At 41.0% G+C, this 19,053-nt stretch overlaps 1 protein-coding gene across 1 annotated transcript in view; it reads left to right on the plus strand.

Annotated features, from left to right (window-relative positions):
• PRMT8 (protein arginine methyltransferase 8) overlaps positions 1-19,053 on the plus strand; it is an 80,784-nt gene that overhangs the window by 43,103 nt on the left and 18,628 nt on the right. Inside the window, exons 2-3 of the mRNA XM_090139546.1 lie at positions 5,277-5,462; positions 8,049-8,204. Coding sequence (XP_089995672.1) covers positions 5,277-5,462; positions 8,049-8,204 — 342 coding nt within the window. The remainder of the gene's footprint in view (positions 1-5,276; positions 5,463-8,048; positions 8,205-19,053) is intronic.

Genomic DNA, 19,053 nt, shown 5'->3' on the forward strand with positions numbered 1-19,053 from the left:
TTCCACTTCTCTCAACATAATTTTTGCCTGTTAACACGTTGGCTACATTTGTCAAATCACCTTGGTACACAAGAATGTACATAAATACCATTTCCTTTTCAAAGCTTAATCAGACATACCTTTTCAGAGAATCACATAGAATCACAGTATCGCTGAAACTGGCACAGTTCTCTGGAGAGGTATGTATCTCATTACACTGAAAAATATTTTGTGTACCATCTCTTAGATTCTTCATAACTCGAGGATGATTTTACTACCAAAGTCCAAAGGCACTTTGCTGTCTTTTTGGAATGGATGTGATTTGGAATTATTCAAACAGTTGGCTGGGAATTGAAGAAGGTTGTACCATGACTTATGCAGGCCAACATTTAACATACCAGGATATTATGCCTATTTATCACTGCTGAGAGAGGTAAATCCAATTCGCAACAGCCTCCTTTCGCTCCTCGAGGCGTCCTAAAATCCTAACCGGTCTCCCATCAGAGACCAATTTTGGTGGCCTTTATAGGAATTGTCTGAACAGAACTGTCTTCCAGCAGAATCCTTTAGCTGGTCTACTTACAAATTTTTATAAATTTATCACTCATAATGAAACAGTAAAATAACAATTAAAATATTAACATAAAATAACTTTCTTTTCTCCCTCCAAAGCTTCATCCCATTGTACTCTACAAACAGATCCCTGCAGAGCTCTAAGTCTTCTCTCATGAAGTTCAAGTTTGTGACCTTGCCTTCCATACTGCCTTCAGCGTCTTGAACTCCGCCAATTCGTGGTCATTGCAGCCAAGGCTGCCCTTGATCTTCACGTTCTCCACCTGTCTCTCCTTATTGGTAAAAATGAATGATGAATCTGAAAGGGTCAGGGTAGTTGCCTGATGTTCCATTTCCCATAAGCAATTATGAGTTCATTTCATGTCTAATAGTTTTACACTGAGTTTTCTGGGTGCTGATAATTTTTTTTTTTTTGACCTGTGACCATGATGAAGTATGTCCCATTGCCTTAGCTTTTGATAAGTACTTCCTCTCTCGACCTAAACATTGGTGCTTGAAAACTGTAGTGATGTCCAGGAGAAGCTTGAAAAGTATTAGTGTTCATGAAGAAGGACAATTAATGGTGATGTACTGAAAAAATCAACAAAAATGTGCATGACAAAGGTCAGAGGGAATAAAAGAAGATATTAAAATACACAGTATCAGACAATTCACTTCAGAATCTTCAGAATGAACATGGCAAATTACAGGAAATGAGAAGTATCTGTACTACTGTATCTGAAATAGTGGCATTTCTGAGAAAAAGAGTGGGGATAAAAAAAGAGGTTTGGGAGACCACTAAACAGAGTGTGTGCCTTCAGCCTATCTATCACTGCCTATCAAGCCTAGCTTGTGCCTCCCTATAAAGATCTTCACTACACATTTGTTCCCTTTCTCTGCCTGTTCTCTTCTGCCAGCTCTCCACCTGATCTGCTTTGTTATTCATATTTCCTTTTCCTTTACTTATTCATCCTTTGATTTCCAGTCCATGCAGTTTAACTAGACTACTGCCATTATCTCGTACTTGAAATTATGCCAAATTGTCAATGTTTGAAGCCCTTCTTGCCCACTTCAACTAAAATCATTACAATAGCACCTTCATTTTATCTTCTTTCCCCAAAAAAATATTTTAGGGAGAAGGATTTTATCAGCAGGATTTTTTTTTCTCTTTTTCATGTAGGTTTCTCTTTAGCAACTCACATATCACTGATAGATGAAAGAAAATCTCTTTCCTTGATGTATAAAGCACAAATGGTCAGACATTTTTATGCAGTGAGACCCTTCTTTTGCCAATAGTGAATCTGAACTGCCCAGGCCATGACCTGCAACTGCTGCTTTCTTCACATCATCTGACATTATCAAGAAGAGTTTCACACTGTCATCTTTTTAACAATCCGTATAGCTACTCATAAGCCACTACCGAGTGTTTTACCTCTTCTTCACCATACCCAACAAGCCCAGATTTCCCTAGGGGTTTTGCACCATGGCAGACCATCTTAGTAATATTCCACTGTACCGTCTGCAATGTACTCAACTCCCTTTTGAGATGGGGACTCAGAACTGGACACAGAATCAAAGATGGAATCTTAATCATATCACACAGAGAGATAAGTAATTTCGCTCAGTTTAACCACATTACATTTAATGTAGCTAATTGTGCATTTTCTCTCTTATGTAGCAAGGAAGAATAATAAAGCTTTTTTAACCTAGTTTCACAACCCCCACCCTGTAAACTCAAAATGCTTTTCATCAGGATTGCTCTGCAGTCAGTTTCTCAGTCTGTGCCTATGGGATCACTCTACTTCAAGTAGAGAACCTTGGGTTTCACCCAAGCCAATGACAGAATTGGAAACGAGCATGAATTTCCTGATGGCGAGCACAGTATTGTTGCCACATTCGGCTATAGTTGCTGCTGTTGGAAATCTGAATGAATGCTTCCATTACCATTTTCTCTTCAGTTCCACTACAGTTATATTTGTAATATGTTGTGACTTTCACATATACTTTATGCATGAAGTATTTAAGTACAGAATGTTTTTTGACATTTGGATTTTTTACAAATGCACTTCTACTATCATGTCATGTTTGTTCCTTCCCAGAGGCTGGGCTTCAAACTGGCTCTATAAGATTCCTGCCCATTTCTCCAGCCTGTCCAGGTCCCTCTGGATGAAAGTTTGTCTGCTAGTCCCTGTTTTTGCATCACCAACAGTCTTACTGAGTGTGCAATCAGTCATGTTTTCTACATTATTATTGAAGATGTTAAACAATACTGTACCCACTATTGACCTTGGGAACTTTGTTAGTTACTGGCCTCTGACTAGAATTTATGCCGTTGACCAACACCTTCTGGGCCCAGACATTCGTACAGTTTTCAAAGTAACTCACTGTCTTCCCATCCAGTCCGTAAGTTGTCAATAGGTATACTCAGTGCTCAGTAGTACCCCTTAATTTCCAGTCAATAGCTCTTGTGCAAGTGCCTGTGATGTATCTGGTGGCTTTGTCACCTAAGAGAGTAACACAATGGAAAATTATGTGAACATTAAGATTACATTTTGTGCTTATAAAAAGATGCAGAGAATAAGATTTAGGAGAAAAGTGTAAGACTTTATAGTGTCCATATTAAATTAAAATGCAGGGCGGAACATCTACAGTTGAAATCTTTGTAATTCAGCAGAAAATTTCAGAAAAGACTGCAGGGCAACTTAACTATAAAGATACAATAATGTGTACACTGGTGGAGAAAAATATTAGATTATAAAAGTAAATAAGTAAAAGTATCAGGATTGAATTTGGAAGACATCTTGACAGAACTAGATAAGATAAAAATGAAAATATCATTTGGCAACTATTATATTCTTTACAAGAGTGAACTCAGTGAGATGGAGTCAAAAAGTTAGAAATAGAAAAGAAGGCACTTCTGGATCTTCTGGTACAAAAGGTGTTACAGGAACATAAAGTATTTGTATTCCTTTCTCCGAGACAGATCAAAGAAACCATTAGAAATCGACACACTTAAATCTTCAAAGGAACTAGGGAAAAACTGGGGGTTTGTTTTTATATATATAGAAGTAAACTAAACTAGGCTAATTGATACTATTCATAGAGAGTACAAGAGAATGATGTCTTGCATTATCATAGTACAGAATATAGGGCAAATTTTTTATAAGTGCCTACGAGAAGCTGAAGCAAATCTGGTCCCCACTGCTAAACTACTGAATTTGAAAATCAGAAGAAAGTAGAAAAGAAGGTTTAAGTGCAATTGTCTTTCTCAATACCTGAAGTTGTTGACCCATTATTTGCAAATCACTTAGTGCACATGTGGAGATGTAATTTCTTCTTCCACCTTTCTCAGTTTTCATAGTTTTCTTTCATGTTAAGGATGAAAGATGGAGATACACTCATAGACTATGGTCTTTTCATTTAAATTGTTTGCAAAACTTTCTGTCTTTTGATCTAGCGACTGCAGCTGTCAGATCTGAGTCAAGGTAGTGTGTCTGGCTCTTTTGTAAGTTTTCTGTTGAAAGTGTAATACCAAGGAGAAACAAAATGCAGTAGTCCAGAGCATGTTGGTACCACATGACTCTCTAAAATAGTAAAACAAATTAAGAGGTAATTGTGATTCTTTAACAACTAACAGCATATTTATATATAAATAACATGCTTCTCTCTCACCTCCCTGGTCTCAGAAAGAGTGAGTGACAAAATACAATGAAAAGAAGAAAAAATCAAGTTTTTAGAAAAGGAGTAGTTAAAAAAAAAGGTCCTCTGAAAGCAAAAGGAGAAAAACTACTATCCCAACAGCAATTGATGTTCAGCCATGTCTTGTGAAAGAGAGCCTCAGGTTTGTAGTGGTTGGTCAGAAAGGTAAACACTTCCACAATGAGAATCTCCCCTTCTTCTTCCCTTCTTCTTTTTGATGAGGATGATGTCAACAATATATAATATCTCCTTAGTTTTAGGTCAGCTGTACAGACTAAACTCTCCCTGTCTCTCATCTTTGGTGAGTGGGAATTTAGAGAAATAGTCTTGGTTCTGCTCAGCAATAGCCAAAACATTGGTACTGTATCAAAGCTATTCTAGATAAAAGTGGAAAGCACAGCAGTATATGGGCAGATATGGGGAAAGTTAACTCCATCCCAATCACATCCAGTACAGTAATATATCCCACATAGATCCTAACACTGCTTTCTGAACATACTGATAGATTTTCAGAGAGTGATAAAGATTTTCAGATATTATGAACTTTCTCAAGCCTGCCTCATTTATAGAGCCAGATAGGTCACCTTACAATTAGGAATCTATTATGAATCCTGTCTTTCACGTCAGCAACACAGGGCTAAAAAACCCTTCATTGTAGGGGAATTTTTTAGTTACGACAACTTGCCTCTCACAAGGCTGTGGTAATTTGCTAGAAAAGTGTGACAGTAAGGGAGAAAATCTAGCTCTTAACTGTTGTGTGTTAATATTAATTAGAGCATGTTTGGAGTCACTCACTTCAGTCAACGCCAGTATTTTCCAGTGACTTTGTGCTGATGAAGGTTATCTGAAGAGGGACTACAAAGAAAAAGCCACTAAGGAAAATTTTCAAGACAGAGCAAATAAGAGCTCAGAACAGAAAGAAGCCATTTTCTTAGATTTCTCTTACGATAACCTGGGTGTCTTTGGTGTTATGCTACACTGGGCATTGAGAGAAATATCCTCTTTCAGTGGTATCCTTTAACAAACAACACTCTGTATTCTTCTAGGTTTGCCCTGTTCCATCCCAGACTCCTCAGCCTACTGTTGTTCCAAAGCCAGTTCAGTCTGTCATACATGTCCCATTGCAAACAGGATGTCCAGGCCGAGGCAAAATGGCAAAGCTCCTCAGTCCAGAAGAGATGACATCCAGGGATTATTACTTTGATTCCTATGCTCACTTTGGAATTCATGAGGTAATATTTATTTTTTATCTCAGTAATTATTTTAGAAAAACAATAAAAATACGAAGTTTTCTGTGATTTTTCATTTATCCCTTTCCACTTCCTAAAGGTTATTGTTTCTCAGCTTTTCTTCAAAACAGCGAATGAACATGTGCCACTTCTCCAGAGATCCATACTCAACCGTCTGTCCCACTCGAATCCTTAAACAAATTCTCCACAGAACTTCTATTAGCTATTTTTACAATGGTGATCTGATCTGAGCACATCAATTTAGTATATTTATGAGGACTGGAAACTGATCTGATCATAAATGGAGACTACATCATTGTTAAGTTAGGTCTTTTGTTCTCTTGAATATTTGATTACAGATGATAGCAGAAAAGTTACTCAACTGACATAGGAAGACAAGTAATTTTTTTTACTCCTGATGTGTTATTTGAATGTGCAGGTTGCATTAATAGGAACGTATAGCCCGATAAAATTCACATGTTTACAAGCAAAAAGTTGTCTGTGGATGAAGTCTAAATAAATCACTATATGTTATAATAGAATATATATAATATATAATAATTATATATATAATACAATAATATATAAATATAATATATATAATAATTATAATAATTGTAATATAATGTATATTATTATATATAATATAATAATATATGTAATAATAATTATTAATAATATATATAATATATAATAATAACTATATGTTACATGACTCAAGAGGAAGGAAACTTAAACACTAGCCTGTAAAAGCTACAATATGGGATCAGTGGTATTTTTCACAATCATGTAACTATTTCCACTACTTCAGTAATTAAAGAACAAGAGGCAACAGGCACAAACTTAACTGGTAAAAGTAATCACTGTGAGGATAGTTAAATGTTGGTTGTGGAGTGTCCATCCTAAGGCATTTTCAAAAATTGACTGAATGAGGCTCTGAGAAATCTGTTCTAGTTTATCCAGCCTCAACCAGACAAATAATCTAGTGGACTTCTAGAGGTCTCTTTTAATTTCTAGTTAAGGGGTGATGTGGTTGAGAGGGGTATGGATAATAAATAAGACGATGTCATGCGTGATTTATTGAATTATTGTTCATCCAACCAGGATGATAGTACTGATTACTTATTTTATTCAATTAGGAGAAATCTCTGGACTGGTTTCCCTTGTTCTTCTAGAAGATTTCAACTTTGTTCAGGAATATTGCACTGCTGAGAAATTCCTGAAGTACTTTGAAAATAACTTACTTTCACAAGTATTTAGTGAACCAGCCAGGAAAGGTGTCCTCCTAGACTCACTGTTTGTGAATAGAGAAGGCCTTTAGGAAATACAAGCTAATGTTTCAGTCAACAGCAACAATAAAATGGTTGAGTCTAAAATTTTTGGTGAAATAAGGAAAATGATTAGCACAGTTGTTACTCTGGATTTTAAGAGAGAAAACTTCAAACTACTCAGGGAGTTAGTTAGTAGAGTTCCCTGGGAATTTGCTTTTGATGGCTTAGGGTGAGATGATCCCTTTCTAAGGACAACCTTTTAAAAACAGAAGAGCAGGCAACCCCAGTGTGCTATAAGTCAAGTCAATGAGGCTTAAGCTCACTTTCGTTGAAGACAGAACTCCTCTTGGAACTCAAGCCAAAAAGGAATATGTCTCTAAGCAAAATAAGGCCACATAGGAAGATTACAGAGCTGAAGTTTGCATTTGCCAGAAGAGTACAGGAAAGGCCAAAGCTCAGCTAGAGTTAAAACTAACCAGAAATGTTTCAGATAATAAAGAAGTATGCTAGTAGTAAGGGGAGCTCAAAAGAAAATATTGGAGTATTACTGGATGAAGCTGGTCACCCGAAAAATGGTGATACTAAAAAGGCAGAAAATGTCTTTCTTTGCCTCAGTCTTTAGTATTAATAATAGGCCTTGTCCTGTGAGATGGTGGGTCATGACTGTGGAAGCAGCAAGTTTCTGTTCTGGAACACCAAAATTGTAAGGAACCTATTTTATCAGTTGATTGTTCTTAAATTTCACACCTGATGGGATTCATCCCAGAGTACCGTTGTTCTAGTCTATTCATTCTAATTCAAAGCTGGTCCTATGAACAAACGAGTGAACAAAGGAGTAGAAACGGAGTTCCAAAAACAGAACATTATTTCCAAGCTCTACCATAGACTAACTTCATCTTTTTCTGCAAGGCTCCTGCCTTCTTATAATGTTTTATGGAATTATTCTCTTGTGTTCAATGAGAAACCTCAGAAAGTTGAGATTCTAGATTGTTCACAACATAGGAAAAAGCTTGTTTTTCTTTACTGCTTCTGTCTACATCCAAGTCAGTGCTGTGATCAGATTAAGTTCTATTTGCCATTTGTAAGAGTGATACAATATTTATAGAAATAAGATTGTATGAAGGGCATCATGCTTATTCTTAATAATTCACTCCTAAGTTGCTTGCCTTTTAAAATAGCTTTGATGCACGCACTCCAAAGTACTTGGAAAAGTCTTCAGGTTGCTAATAATTCTTAAATTACAATAAGGAAATTAATTCAGCAGCAATGTTGAATATAAATAAGCACTTAAGTAATAACATGTTTTTTTTCACCACAGGAAATGTTAAAGGATGAAGTGCGTACATTAACTTACAGAAACTCAATGTATCACAATAAACATGTTTTTAAAGATAAGATTGTCCTTGATGTTGGAAGTGGCACAGGAATTCTCTCCATGTTTGCTGCAAAGGCAGGAGCCAAGAAGGTATATGGGGTAAGAATACTTAGAATACTTTCCCTCATATTCATAGTTTGTTTGCAAATTATGCCTGAGAGGGAAACAAGCAAAATGGATTTACACTGATTCTTATTTCTTGCTTGTCTTGGTTTGTAATTCTCCCTTTCAAGCTTTGAGTTACAGAGTCTTCAGTGAAGGTCTGAAGCTTTCTATGACTTACAGTAGTATATGCTTTTAAAATCAAGAAATAGGGCTTGCTATTTTTGTATGTGTTAGGGAAAGGGAAGGAAGGTGAATCTTCAATTATCTGCTACATACCCATATTTCCAAGACTATTCACTGCTAGATAATTCAACCAGTAAAAGAAAAAATACTTTTCACAGGTTTCTTTTTGTTTCCTTTGAATTTCTGTAGAGTTCAGGCATTTATAAAGTTCACTGAAGTGTCAACTCACCCACTGACTGTTCAGCACTAGAGCTGAGAAGCCAGGAAAACTTAGCACTCAAAGGAACTTAGTTTTTATATTCTTGTCACAAGAGCTACATCACCATGAACTTGTCACCTATCAAGCTACAGAGTTGTATGCTGGAAAAGAAGACATTTCAGAGCCGTGAAAGTGGAAATCACTTTCAAATTCAAATTTAACTCTATGGTCCTTTTAGCAAAGATTTCCACTGGAATCTGTGAGTGTTCCCATTAAAAAGCAAATGTTTGACAGGAGTTATTACACAGAACTGAATTGTTATCATTCCTTCTCTAAAGTTAGATTGATTTTTCAAATAGTGTGTTATGGGCACTGTTGACAAATGCAGAATGTTGGTTCTCTGGATACAGGGATACTGAAATCATTATTTTTCTCCCCTTTTCCCCTCTTCAGTTTCAAATTCATCCATGGTCCTATCTGTTTCTTCTTGTTCCCTCTAAATCACTGTTGGATGTTCTTTGCTACTCAGCCAACTGCTAAAATCATTTCAGGGTCTCCAGGATGTGAAAATCATAGAATCAATTCAGAAATACTTAGTTTGGAAGTCCTCTGAAAATCTCTTATCCAACCTCCTGCTCAAAGCAGAGTTAAATATAAAGTTATATCAAGTTGCTCAAGACCTTGTGCAGCTCAATTATGAGAACATCTATGGATGGAGACTCTAAATTCTCTCTCAGCACTTACTCTATTGCCACAGGTCATGACTGCGGCTTTTTTTTTTGTCAAAGTTCAATTCTGAAAAATGTTTGACATTTTTTTCTCAGCAAGCCCTTTTTAGATAGTTGAAGATAGCTATTGGATGACCCCTCAGGTTTCCCTTCTATAGAGAAAACAGAACTTGTCTCCTCAGTTGTTCTTTCTTCATGTGCTCTAAAACCCTTGCCACCATGGAAGATAACACAGTAGATCCCAACTGGAGAGCTGCTGGAAGATTTATAAAGATATGATGGGAAGATGTATAAAGATATGCTTGTCAGTGGGAAGTGAATAGGAAAATATATTCAATTATCCCTTGAAACCTTGTCTTATCCATTGCATTTAGTCATACAAAATTCAGACCAATTTGAAATCAATTTCATTGAATATTCACACAAACAACATTGTATAGTTAATGAGTTAAACTGACACGTAATATCAAAACACGTGATAGATATTATCTGACTTAGATTAAAAAAAAGCAGTGGTGAGGATCCAGCCCAGGGAACGAAAAGAAATATGGGGATATTTCCCTTATATATTATGAATACATATATATATATATATACATATACATATATATATACGTATATATATACAGCCCTCATGGCTGTGCGAGGACCTGCAGTTCAAACTGAGGGAAAAGAGGGAAATGTGCAGAAAGAGGAAGCAGGGTTGTGTAGTCTAAGAGGAATACAGGGCTGTTGTCTGTGTGCGTAGAGATAGGATTAGGAATGCCAAGATGCAGATGGAGCTGAACTTGGCAGTGGATGCAAAAGATAACAAGAAGGCATTCTACAGGTACACAGGTAGGAAGAGACAGGCTAAGGAGAGCATTCCCCCTCTGATGAAATGTAATGGGGAGCTGGCTTCCATAGACATAACAAAAGCTGAGGTACTCAGTGAGTGCTCTGCTTCAGTCTTCACGGGTGATCAGGCTTCCCATGTTTGACAGGACAATGAGTCTCTAGGTGAGGGTATGGGGAGTAATTTCTGTCCCATTGTAACAGTGGAGTAAGTCCGAGTCCTCCTCGTGAAATTAAACGTGTGTAAGTCCATGGGGCTGGATGATACCCATCTGGGGTTCTGAAAGAGATGGCTGATGTGGTTCCTAAATAACTCTCCATCATATCTGAAAAATCATGACTTTCCAGATGAAGTCCCTGGTGACTGGAAAAAGGGAAACATTACTCACATTTTTAAGAAAGGGAGAAAGGAACACACAGGGAAATACAGGCCAGTGAGCCTCATCTCTGTGCCTGGGAAGATCATGGAGCAGATCCTCCTAAAAGCAATGTTAAGGCATATACAAGATAAAGGGGGGATTTGAGACAGCCAGCATGGCTTCACCAAAGGCAGATCTTGCCTGACCAATCTGTTGGCCTTCTATGGTGGAGTGACGGCTTTGATGGAGGGGTGAAAAGTGATGGATGTCATCTACCTGCATTTCTGCAAAGCTTATGACAGGGGTCCCTAACCATACACTTCTCTCTAAATTGGAGAGGTATGGATTTGAAGGATGGGCTGTTCGATGGATTAGGCTGACGGGACAGCCAAAGGGTCGTGATTAATAGTTCTTTGTCAGGATGGAGGCCGGTTAAAAGTTGTGTCCCTCAGGGGCTGGTCTTGGGTCTGGTGTTCTACAACATCTTCATCAATGACATAGACGATTGCATCGAGTGCACCCTCAGCAAGTTTGCAGATGACACCAAGCTGAGTAGTGTGGTTGATGCACTGGAAGGAAAGGAAGCCATGCAGAGGGACCTGGAGAGGCTAAAGAAGTGCGCCCATGAAAACCTAATGAGGTTCAACAAGGCCAAGTGCAGGGTGCTGCACTTCAGCTGGGGCAACCCCAGGTATTTATGCAAACTGAGGAAAGATCTCCTTGAGAGCAGCCCTGCGGAGAAGGACTTGAGGGTCCTGGTGGATGAGAAGCCGGACATGAGCCAGCAGTGTGCACTTGCAGCTCGGAAGGCCAACTGTATTCTGGGCTGCATTAAGAAAAGGGGTGGCCAGCAGGGAGAGGGAGGTGATTGTCCCCTTCTACTCAGCTCTTGTGAGGTCCCACCTGCAGTACTGTGTTTGGGCCTTAGGCCACCAGTACAGCAAGGATGTGGAGCTCTTAGAGCGGGTCCAGAGGAGGGCCACAAAGATGATTGGAGGGCTGGAGCCCCTCTCCTATGAGGAAAGGTTGAGGGAACTGGGCTTGTTTAGCTTGGAGAAGAAAAGGCTCTGGGGAGACCTCATTGCAGCCTTGAAGGGAGCATATAAACAGGAAGGGGAAGGGCTGCTTATGAGGATGGATAGTGATAGGACAAGGGGGAATGGTCTTAAACTGAGACAGGGGAGGTTTGGGTTAGATATTAGGAGGAAGCTTTTCACACAGAGGGTGGTGATGCACTGGAACAAGTTGCCCAAGGAGGTTGTGGATGCCCCATCCCTGGAGGCATTCAAGGCCAGGCTGGATGTGGCTCTGGGCAGCACTGATGTACCTGTAGAAATTCTTCTTGTTCCCCTTGTGCCCCTTCAGGCTCTTCAGATGGTCTCGAACCTGATCTTCACTTACAGTGGGCAGATCTTTCTTCTCCGAGTTCTTACCTTTGCTTTCTGCAGCTTGGGAGGCGTGGCTAGAGCCCTTGCCTGTGAAGGCTGAGGCAAAGTCGTCATTGAGCCCCTCAGCTTTCTCCACAGCCCTCATAACCAGGTCTCCAGTTCCCTTCCAGAGACCGCCCACATCTCCCCCGGCCTTCCTTTTATCACTGATGTACCTGTAGAAATTCTTCTTGTTCCCCTTAACGTCCCTGGCTAGATTTAATTCTATCTGGGTTTCAGCTTTCCTAACCTGATCTCTGGCTGCTCGGACAACTTCTTTGTGGTCCTCCCAGGTAACCCGTTTCTGTTTCCACTCCCTATAGACTTTCTTTTTGCATTTAACTATGTCCACGAAATGGTTTCAAACTAAACAAGGGGAGATTTAGATTCAATATAAGGCAGAAGATTTTCACAGAATGGCTGGTGAGGCGCTGGAACAAGTTGCCTTGTGATGTGGTGGATGCCCCATCCTTGGAGGCATTCAACGTTGGGCTGGAGCAGGCTCTGAGCATCCTCATCTGGCTGTAGATGTCCCTGTTCTCTTGCAGGGACTAGATGACCTTTAAGGGTCCCTTCCAACTCGAACGGTTCTATGAATCTATGATTCTATCTTACATTTGGCTTTGGATAGCAAAATTCCACTTTAACTTTCCAGCAGTCAGTATCAGATTTGCACAGTTTTGTGATCTTTGCATTGGCTTCAATACTTGGTGTTATTTCTGCTGCAGTCTAGATATGTCAACTGTTGCTAGCATCTTACATTTCAATTCTGGGGGAAATCAACCACTCAGTGAAAAAATTCCATGTATGATCGCTCAATTCAGGGCAGAGACTTTAATCCAAAGCAAGCAATAGAGTCTCCGATTTCTGAATGCTCTTTCCGGCATTTTCACAGCATTTTTATTATCACCCTCGGAATAACAGGTAGCAATTGTAATGTACTCTAAGCCAACTTGCCTGTAAAGGGCAGCGGTGATAGTAAGTGTACATGTTTTTCATGAACCCAAGCTGGCTAGGCCTTATCTCCTGGTTGTCCCGCACACGCCACATGACTGCAGTCAAGACAATCTGCTCAATGACCTTCTCCAGTACTGAGGTCATGCTGACAGGCCCATAGTTCCCTGGATCCTCATTCATGTAGATGTGTGTCACATTAGCAAGTCTGCAGTCATCTGGGTCCTCCACAGTTGACCAGAAGTGCTGATAAATGATGGAAAGTGGTTCAGCAATCACTTTTGCCGGCTCCCTCACGACCCTCGGGTGGATCCCATTTGGTCCCATGGATTTGTGACAGTCCAGGTGGAGTAGCAGGTTGCTAACAGTTTCCTCCTGAATTGTGGGGAGGTTATTCAGCCCCCCATCCCTGTCTTTCAGCTCAAGGGGCTGAGTACCCTGAGGATAACTGGCCTGACTATTAAAGACAGAAGAAGGCACTGAGAACGACAACCTTTTCCTTGCCCTCGGTGAAAACCTTCTCCAACAGGTCCAGTGAAGCCAGGAGATTCTCCCTGGCCTTCCTCTTTGCTGTTAGTATATTTGTAAAATCATTTTTTATTATCTTTAACAATGGTGGCCAAGTTAAGTTCTTAACTGGACTTTTGCTTTTCTGATTTTCCCTCTAGACAAATCCTTCTACTAGAGACGTCCCTGTGCTCTTCCCAAGTTGCCCGACCCTTCTTCCAAAGATGTCTTCCTTTCCCAGAGCCTCAGCAAATGCTCCCTTTTCAGCCAGACTGGTCTTCTTTCCCGCTGGCTCATTTTACAACCTGTTCCTCCCCCTTAAAGAGTCTGTCTGGCTACTGGGAAACAGTAGAGGGTAGATTTACAGTTGCATCGTATTCAGTTATCTGCAGTTTAGAATAGGTAAGAGGCTTTTTTTATGGAAAGGTTTGGGTTTAAAGGGACCTTAAGGATCATCTAATTCCAACTCCTCCGCCATGGGAAGGGGCACCTTCGGTTACATCAGGTTGTTCAAAGACCCATTCAACCTGGCCCAAACACTTCCACAGTATTTCTGGGTAACCTCTTCCTAATGCATAATCTAAATTTACCCTCTTTTAGTTTAAAGCTACTACTTCTTGTTCTATCACTACTTTTCCAGAGGAAGAGTCCGTCCCCAGCTTTCCTGTAGGCCCACTATAGACAGTGGCAGGCCACTATAAGGCCTCCCCAGTGCCTCCTTTTTTCTAGGCTGAACAACTCCAGCTCCCTCGGTCTGTCTTCATGGGAGAGATGCTTCAGCCCTCTGATCATCCTCACGGCCCTCGTCTAGCCTCACTCCAACAGGTCCACGTCCTGCTGGGGGGTCCCAGAGCTAAGCGCAGTAAGAATACTGTATGTGGGGTCTCAAGAGAATTAAGTAGAAGAGGAGAATCACCTCCATCAACCTCCTGGCCACGCTTCTTTTGATGTAACCCAGGATACGGTTGGCTTGCTGGGCTGCAAGTGCAAATTACTCGTTCATGCTGAGTTTTTAATCAGTCAGCTCGCCCAAGTCCAACTCAGACAATGATGTCATACAGGACAGCATAAAACGCTTTCCACAAGTCCAGCTAGATGACATCAGTTGCTCCTCCCTTATCCACTGATGCTGTAACCCCACGGTAGAAAGCCACCAAATTTGTCAGGCACAATTTGCCCTTAGTGATGCTATCCTGGCTGTCACAAATCATCTCTTTGTTTCCCATGTTTCCAGGAGGATCTGCTCCATAGTCCTGCTGAACACAGGACTATGTAAGACTGACTGGTCTGCAGTTCTTCAGGTCTTCCTTTTATTCCTTGTGTTTGGGAACTGTTGAGTCACGGCATGAACCACTGATGGGGTTTTGCACAGTGACAAATGGATTCTGAGATAGCTGCTTGCGTTCTTTCAAACTTTATCAGGAACAGCAATGGCCAGCGTTCTGTAACTCTGTGCAGCTGGTTAGGATCCATATTTTTTTAATAAATGTGGTTGATCCACATAGAAACTGTTCGATCCTCTTAACTGATGTAAGGTTTACCCCTAGACCAGATGCTTTCCCTTTCCAAGAGTTAGTCAAGAAACACATAATTTCTAAGAGTGTACATGTGCAATTCTTGTAAATCATACCATGGATTCTTTTTAGCTCTGAGAGGGACAAAGGAAGGTGTCTTTCCTTTATAGCTTTTCTCTTGTAGGCTTTTTTTTTTTTCTGCTAAACTATTACATTATATCCCTAAAATCTTAGTTTAGTAAGCACAGAGCTGTAGACCAGGAGGTTAACTATTTCTGAGACAATAAAGCTGTTAAGATTTCATCACATTTATGTACTTCGAAAAAGTTCACTACATTTATGTTTTTTGTGCTGCTTCCCCCCCCGCCCCCTCCCCAGCCCCCGTCCCCCCGATATTTTTTATCACAGGATGTTACTCGTCTGAAGTCATTCGCAGTGTCTACAGCAAACCTGTGACAGAGAGGTTTCCTGGGCCTCACTCACAACATTATTCTTGTACTTTGTACTAGATCTTTTCAACTGAGGCCATTCTATGATTCTATGAATAATATTTGCAATGACAGTAGTGACTTTAAAAAAATATCTTATAAGGGGAGATACAGCATTAAAATGATGTCTGAGAAGCATACATAATGAAAGTATGAATGAATATACATGCAACCAACTAAACACAGCTGTAGAAACTGAGGTTTTATTTATTGGAACACACAGCTTTCATGAAATCCAAGTGCTTTATAAAATTGGACAAATTCAAGCAGATTACAGAGAGAACAGTGGAAAAGTCTGGCAAAGAATTTAGTTTCCTCTTTCTTCACCTACAAAATTAAGCATATTCTTGCTGTGTTTCTTTTTTTCTTTTTTTCTTTTTTTCTTTTTTTTTAATAAAAATGTGCATTGGTATAAAGTGCAAGCCAAAATATAGATGAATAGATTTGGCCACCATAAGTTTATTTTCTGAAATGTATTTTCTTTCCTGGAAAATCTGAGATGTGTTTTTCAAGTTTGTTTTCATTTTAATTTTTTTTTTTTTTTATTTTGCTTCTCTGGGAATTATGCTTTTTTTTTTTTTTTTCTTTCAAACTTGTAGTTGCTGATAAAACAGAGTTTTTGATTGTATTGACCTTTCTTCTCTAGAAAGTTTGGAAAGCCAAACCCAAGGTTTTTTTTTTCTTAAGAATCATCAAAACTAGTCAAAAAATGAAACTGAAAACACCAGATGGGAACGCAGACAGATGGGAATGCAGACAGAAAAACTGAGTAAATAAAATGGTTGTAGGTATGCACAAGGCTTTTAATCTATATATTGTAAGGCTATGTAGAAGGAAAGTGACTGCTCCTCTGAGAGTGTCTGGCCAAAGACCTTTTCCTATACAACAAGGGATAAAAAGAAAAAGAAGCAGTAATAGAGACAAAGTGTAATCACAAACAAACCTGATCAGTATGTTTGACTCACAACACCTGATTCATAGGGAAAGTAGTATTGAACACTGACACAGGCTTAAATTCTTGCAATTGGAAGAAGGCAAGCTGGTTTCCAATCCTGAGGTGACAGACTGGAACAACAAACAAGAAAAAGGATACTGGACCTACCAGCAGCTTTTACCCTCAGCAGGAGGGTAGGATTGCATATACCCAGCACATGGGCCTGTTTAACAGCTAATTTTGCTTGTTGGAAGGACTCTTTCTACTCTATTCTCCACCAGTCCCATATTTGGCCTTTCTTTGAGAGTCAGTATAAAGTCACAGAATCACAGAAACACCGAATCACAGAATGGCCAGGGTTGGAAGGGACCTCAAGGATCATGAATCTCCAACCCCCCTGCCACATCAGAGCCATCAACCTCCCCATTTAATACTAGACCAGTTAATACTAATCCAGGCTGCCCAGAGCCCCCATCCAATCTGGCCTTGAACACCTCCAGGGACGGGGCATCCACAACCTCTCTGGGCGTCCTGTTTCAGTACCTCACCACTCTCTCTGTAAAGAATTTCCCCCTGACATCCAACCTAATTCTTCCCTCCTTCAACTTAAAACCATTTCCCCTTGTCCTGCAGTTATCAGCCCTTTCAGAGAGTTGATTCCCTTTCTCTTTGTAGGCTCCCTTTAGGTATCGAAAGGCTGCAATGAGGTCACCCCGCAGCCTTCTTTTCTCCGGGCTAAACAAGCCCAGCTTCCTCAGCCTGCCTTCATAGGGGAGGTGCTCCACTCTCTGATCATCTTTGTGGCCCTCCTCTGGATCCTCTCCAACAGCTCTCTGTCCTTTTACTGGGGGCTCCAGACCTGGACACAACGCTCCAGATGGGGCCTCACAAGAGCAGAGTAGAGGGGGATAATCACTCCCCTGTCCCTGCTGGCCACCACTCTTTTGATGGAGCCCCGGATACCATTTGCCTTCCGAGCTGCAAGGGCACACTGCTGGCTCATGTTAAGTTTTTCATCTATCAAGACCCCCAGGTCCTTCTCCACAGGGCTGCTCTTAAGGACCGCTCCTTCCAGTCTGCATGGATGCCTGGGATTGCTCCGGCCCAAGTGCAAAACTCTGCACTTTGCTGTGTTGAACCTCATCAGGTTCACCTGGGCCCACCTTTCTAGCCTCACGAGGTCCCTCTGGTCCCTCTTCAGAACCCTGGGATGCACGCCATCTGGTCCCATAGACTTGTACACTTTCAGTCTCATGAGGCAATCTTAGACCTGCTCTGTCCTCACAGCAGGAGGGGATTTACCACCCCAGTCCCCACCCAGAGGTGTCCCCACCCAGAGGTGTAGGAATGCAGGGCTCAGGGACATGAGAAGTACTGGAATCCTGGCAGCCAGTGAAGATCAAGGCAAAGAATTCATTCAGTACCTCAGCCTTCTCTTCGTCCATTGAAACCAGTTCTCCTTTTACATTTACCAAAGGAGGTACACTCGCTTTGGCCTGTCTCTTCTGGCCAATGTACCTGTAGAAAGTCTTCCTATTGTTTTTCACGTCCCTCGCCAAGTTCAGTTCCACCTGCGCCTTGGCTTTCCTGATCCCACATCTGCAAATCCAGATGGCATCCCTGTATTCTTCCCAGGTGACACATCCTTGTTTCCAGAGCTTGTATGCACCTTTCTTTGCCCTCAGCATGCCCAGCAGGTCCTTGCCGAGCCATGCTGGCTTCCTACCTCCTCTGCCCGCTTTCTTATTCAAAGGGATGGAATGTGCTCTCAGGAAGGCATCCTTGAACAGTAGCCAGCTCTCCTCAACATCTTTGTTTTTAAAGACAGTATCCCAGGAGATTTTGGCCAACAGTCCATTGAATAGCTTAAAGTTTGCTCTTCCAAAGTTCAGGGTCCTGACACCACTCTTTGCCAGGCCCACATCTATTGAGATCATGAACTCAACTAGGGCATGTTCACTGCAGCCCAGGCTGCCTCCAAACTTAACACCTGTAATGAATTCCTACACATTGGTTAGCAACAGGTCCAGCAACACTTCACCTCTAGTTGGTCTGTTCAATACCTGGACCAGAAAGTTATCATCAGTGCATTCCAGGAGCCTCCTGGACCTCTTGCAGCTCACCATGTGGTCTTTCCAAGAGATATCCAGATGGTTGAAGTCCCCCATCAGGACAAGAGCCCATGAGCATGAAGCCTCCCACATCTGAACAAGAAAGCCTCGTCAACAGTCTCCCCTTGATCAGGTGGCCTGTAGTATACTCCTATCACCAGCTGGCCTTTGTTAGACCCATCCCTAATTCTAACCCACAGGCTCTCAACCTGATCCTGACTGTTTCTCAGAGGAAGATCCTCACAGTCTATCCACTCTTTGACATAGAGGGCAACTTCCCCACCCTTCCTACCTTGCCAATCCCTTCTAAAGAGCCGATATCCCTCATTGGTGGTATTCCAGTTATGGGAGTCATCCCACCATGTTTCTGTGATAGCAACAAGACAGCAACTTTCCAAGAGCATCACAGTTTCCAACTCGTCCTGCTTATTTCCACGGCTGTGTGCATTGGTATAAAGGCACTTCAGCTGGGTTTTCTGTCTCACCGCCTTTATAGAGGATCTAGGATCCTGTAGAACAGCAGCATCCCCAGCATCCCCTTTATACCCCAGGGTATAAACAAATGACAGTATCCCAATACAGCCAAAAACTCTAGCAGCTGCTTT

This window comes from Phasianus colchicus, chromosome 1 (genome assembly GCF_987193195.1).
Source record: "Phasianus colchicus chromosome 1, bPhaCol1.hap1.1, whole genome shotgun sequence".
Lineage (NCBI taxonomy): Eukaryota > Metazoa > Chordata > Aves > Galliformes > Phasianidae > Phasianus > Phasianus colchicus.